The following is a 3,798-nucleotide window of genomic DNA, read 5'->3' on the forward strand; positions in this document are numbered from 1 at the left end:
GCATTTCAGCATTCAAAATTTATAATTTATGAAAATTCAACTAATTTTCATCGAAATGTCATATCTTTAATCTAAATCTTTAGAACTTTTTTGAGTATGCAGTTTTATAGTCATTAAAATTCTAGTCTAATTAAGTGCAAGTTTTTACCGACTAAAAAAACCCCGTTGATTTTTGAGAATTTTTTTTTTTTTTGAGGTCACTTTTTCGGTTTTTTCTTTATATAACAAGTGTAATCTACAAAAACTGGCGTTGATTTTTTGAAATTTTGTTGCGTACGGTCTTCCGCGTTTTATTTGATAAGAAATTCATGCTTATATTGAAAAAACTGCAAAACTCGGTCACAGAAAAAATTCTCAAAAATCAATGGCATTTTTTAGCCGTTTGAAACTTGCACTTCATCAGACTAAAATTATATGGGAAATAAAACTGCATACGCAAAGAATTGAAATTTGATGAAAATATGTTGAATTTTCCAAAATTTTGAATAAAGTTTGAAACTGTGATTTATATGGATTTGGTTGGACGGTACATTTTATAGAAAACTAACAAAAAACAAAATAAACGAAAAACTAAAAATATTAGCCCAACACAAGTACTAAAAACATTATAACTTTTTTTTTTTTTTTTGAAAGAGGCCTAACTCTTTTTCAGCAAGGTCTTCATCGGTTTTAGAGAGCTTTAAATCTATGGCATAAAAATAAAAATCTAGGAATAATATTTCCAAAATTAGTGACCGCATTAACTAAAACGGTTTCGAAGGCCAAAACTTTTTATTGGCCAATTATAGTCCTGAGACCTTCGCGGAGACCTAAAGATTTTAAAAATCGGATATGAAATAAGATAGTTATAGCAAAAAATTAATGAAGTTAAGAATTTTCGAATTTCAAGCTCGAGTAGAAAAGATTGAGGTTTTATAATTGTTTCTTAAATATTTACATATTTAGTATACACAATACCTAAAAAAATTTGAGATATTTAAGGATTTATAGACCAATGATCCCAGTCTTGTATTTCATTATATAATATTAAGCCAGGACTATGCGTACTGATTACTTGTGAAGCTGCCAAAAGTATATAATTCCGATCTAATTCACCTTCCTTCACACCACAAGCCAAGAGCTTCTTGGCGGCGTTCAAAGCTGAGCGCGATGGCAACTTTTCTAAAAATAGAAAGATTTGAGAATCATTTGGTTAATTAAAGTAAGGATAACATACCTGCATAGTTGCCGATAAAAGCAATACCTGTACCATTCATATTGTAGCCATAGGTGTGTGCACCGCGCACGCCCCAACCAGTACCCTCATAAATGACGCCATCGTTGCCGATGAGGAAACTGCAAAAAACAAAAACAAAGCAAATAAATGATTGATCGCTTCTATACAAGTATTTTGTTTTAACTGAAATAGTGTAGCAAAAACGTTGATATTTGATTTAGTAGCAAACTTGCACTGGGTTTACCCAATTCAGATTCGTTCAGTGATAAGTGCAGCCGCGCAAATTGTGGGGCGTTACCATAAATGAAAACAATTTCCAATACACTTACTTATAACCGATGTCATCGTATTTTAAATCATTCATGTGATAAATTTGTGTGCTCTGTAAAATCGATGCACATTTCAGGAACTGATCACACTCATCCGAAACTGTGTGATGAATGATTACATAGCGAATTGGCGGCACTTGGTAAGTTATTGCAGTAGCCGGTTTACCACCCCACTGACGTTTTAACTTAATACGCGGACAATCGTTTTTGCCGGTTGAAACCTCACTTAAGTAACTTAACAGGGCAAGTAGAAAAAACAAAGGAATGTTTCGCATTTTAAAACTTTTTCCTTTTATATTGTATCTGTTTCCGCGTACAAAAAAAAAATTCTCTACCGATCCACCGCGTTAAAATGCCTTTCTACAACTGATCGCTACACTCGCACTTGGAGCTTTGTTTTATTATCCACAGCGGTAATGCGCGCTGAACCTGGCTCATCAAATATTCTTGATTGCACTCATTTGAGCTCATCACTCTCTTGCTACCAAAAAAAAAACAAAATTGCAAGCTTTTGCATGTGTACACATGTATGTATTTTCACATTTGTACATAAGTACATACAGGGTGGGCTAAATAAAACCTACCATTGTTAAAAAAGTTACGGGCTCCACCAACGTAACGGTAATTTCAAAAAACTCAAAGCTAACTATATTTTAGGGGGAGTAGGTTTTGTTCGATTTCAAAAATATTCAAGACGGTACTTAAGGAGGCTAAGCACAATGTGTATAACAAATTTGGTCGAGATCGGTCAAGTAGTTTTTGAGATACGCAGATATCATATAAGTGGGCGGTGGCACAGCCATTTTCGTAAAATTTCTTGAAAACCCCCCCTTTTTTGCTAAAGAGCGATTGAATATATCAATTTTTAATAAATATTGATGAACTCCTTAGCCACACTGCTCAATAAATGTGAAATTCCGGTACATACACACATATAAATTCAAGGCCCTATTAAAGTAAAGTCTCCTAACTTCGACAATTTTTAGGCGATACCAAAAAGCGAGCTATCAGTTTATTTAAAACTAGATTTAATTTTCGATAGTACTCCATATTTTGAAATTGTAGAAATTATCTATGGTCAAATTTAAAAAAAATTAAGAGAAATATGGGTCTTTTTAATTTACTCGTTAAAAAATCCCATCAAGCCTAGTCCGACAATAGATTATTATAAGCCATTTTAAAGGCCTATATATCCTCTTCTCGGATCATATTCGATCTTTGAAATCGAATCAAAAATAGTCATTCAAAACTCATAAATCTACAAAATCCTATTTTCTGACCTAAATCGAATGACCTTTAAAAAATCTATAAAAATATAAAAATAGGCAATAATATTTCTTATAAAAACGAATAAAATTAGGGGGTAGGGTCTCGAAATTTCCAAAAATAACATTTTCGATGGGCACCCTAATGTACATACATATACGCATATCTACATTTAACATGTACCAGCGTTTTTGCAAATTTTGTTTGCTTTGAAACGTCACAAGTGGAAACCTGTTTCGATGATCGATCATTTTGATTCTACCGCCTACCGGTAAATACTACATATTTGTACATATATGTATATATATTTAAATAAATAAGAGTGAGTACTCGTATTATCGAGCATTAAATAATTTCTAAATACGCTATGTAATACTCATACAGCTCATTTACTTCAATAGTGTCATAACTCAAAAAACCAAAGTGGAGAAAAACGGATTTAAAGTTTTGAATTTACATAGTTATAAACTATACAAAAATTTGGACCCAAAAAAAACAAACATTTATTTATACATACATATGCAAATATGTAGAGTGAAAAGTTGCTAAGTCCCATTTTAAAAAATGTACAGGAGAGGAAAAAACTTCTTATAGCCATTTTCTTCAAGTACGTAGTTCGCAAAAAGTTAGTTGCTACATAACAAGAAAGAAATTAATTTTTCTGAGGTAATTGGTTAAGCTATGCCGTACTGTGAATTGATCAAATGTGCATGTATGTAACTACATATATACAACTGTACGTACATATATGTATACAATTTCTTTTCTTATGCCTTAATGCACTTTAAACCAGTTAACAGTATCTATCTTGAAGTTATAAAAAATACTGTTCGCCATAACGATCATAAATTATTTAGAGATTTCGGTACTTTCCCCGCTCAGTAAAATTCAATTAACTCAAATCAACCAAAAACAATAAGAACATTTGCCTTGCGGAGTATTAAAAAAAATGTCCGGAACAAGTTTATCATTCAAGCTACATATGTA

General features: G+C 32.0%; 1 protein-coding gene across 1 annotated transcript; it reads right to left on the minus strand.

Moving 5' to 3' along the window:
* Positions 1 to 649: 649 nt before the first annotated feature.
* On the minus strand, positions 650 to 1,912 carry LOC108369712 (peptidoglycan-recognition protein SA-like). Its single transcript, XM_017624881.1, has 3 exons — positions 1,546 to 1,912; positions 1,217 to 1,335; positions 650 to 1,161 (listed from the first exon to the last, which is right to left on the minus strand). Exons 1-3 carry the CDS (start codon positions 1,818 to 1,820, stop codon positions 977 to 979), a joined length of 579 nt encoding a protein of 192 aa, XP_017480370.1. The 5' UTR covers positions 1,821 to 1,912; the 3' UTR covers positions 650 to 976.
* Between the last annotated feature and the right edge of the window lie 1,886 nt (positions 1,913 to 3,798).

The sequence above is a fragment of the Rhagoletis zephyria genome, unplaced genomic scaffold (genome assembly GCF_001687245.7).
Source record: "Rhagoletis zephyria isolate East Lansing unplaced genomic scaffold, Rhagoletis_zephyria_1.1 Rzeph_scaffold_03813, whole genome shotgun sequence".
Classification (NCBI taxonomy): Eukaryota; Metazoa; Arthropoda; class Insecta; order Diptera; family Tephritidae; genus Rhagoletis; species Rhagoletis zephyria.

Excerpts from the sequence above, each read along its gene's own strand:
- LOC108369712 (XM_017624881.1), bottom strand. The coding sequence starts at position 1,820 with ATGCGAAACATTCCTTTGTTTTTTCTACTTGCCCTGTTAAGTTACTTA. Across the intron at positions 1,336-1,545 it reads TACGATGACATCGGTTATAA|TTTCCTCATCGGCAACGATG; the intron begins GTAAGTGTATTG and ends TGTTTTTTGCAG. Across the intron at positions 1,162-1,216 it reads TTTTATCGGCAACTATGCAG|AAAAGTTGCCATCGCGCTCA; the intron begins GTATGTTATCCT and ends TTCTATTTTTAG.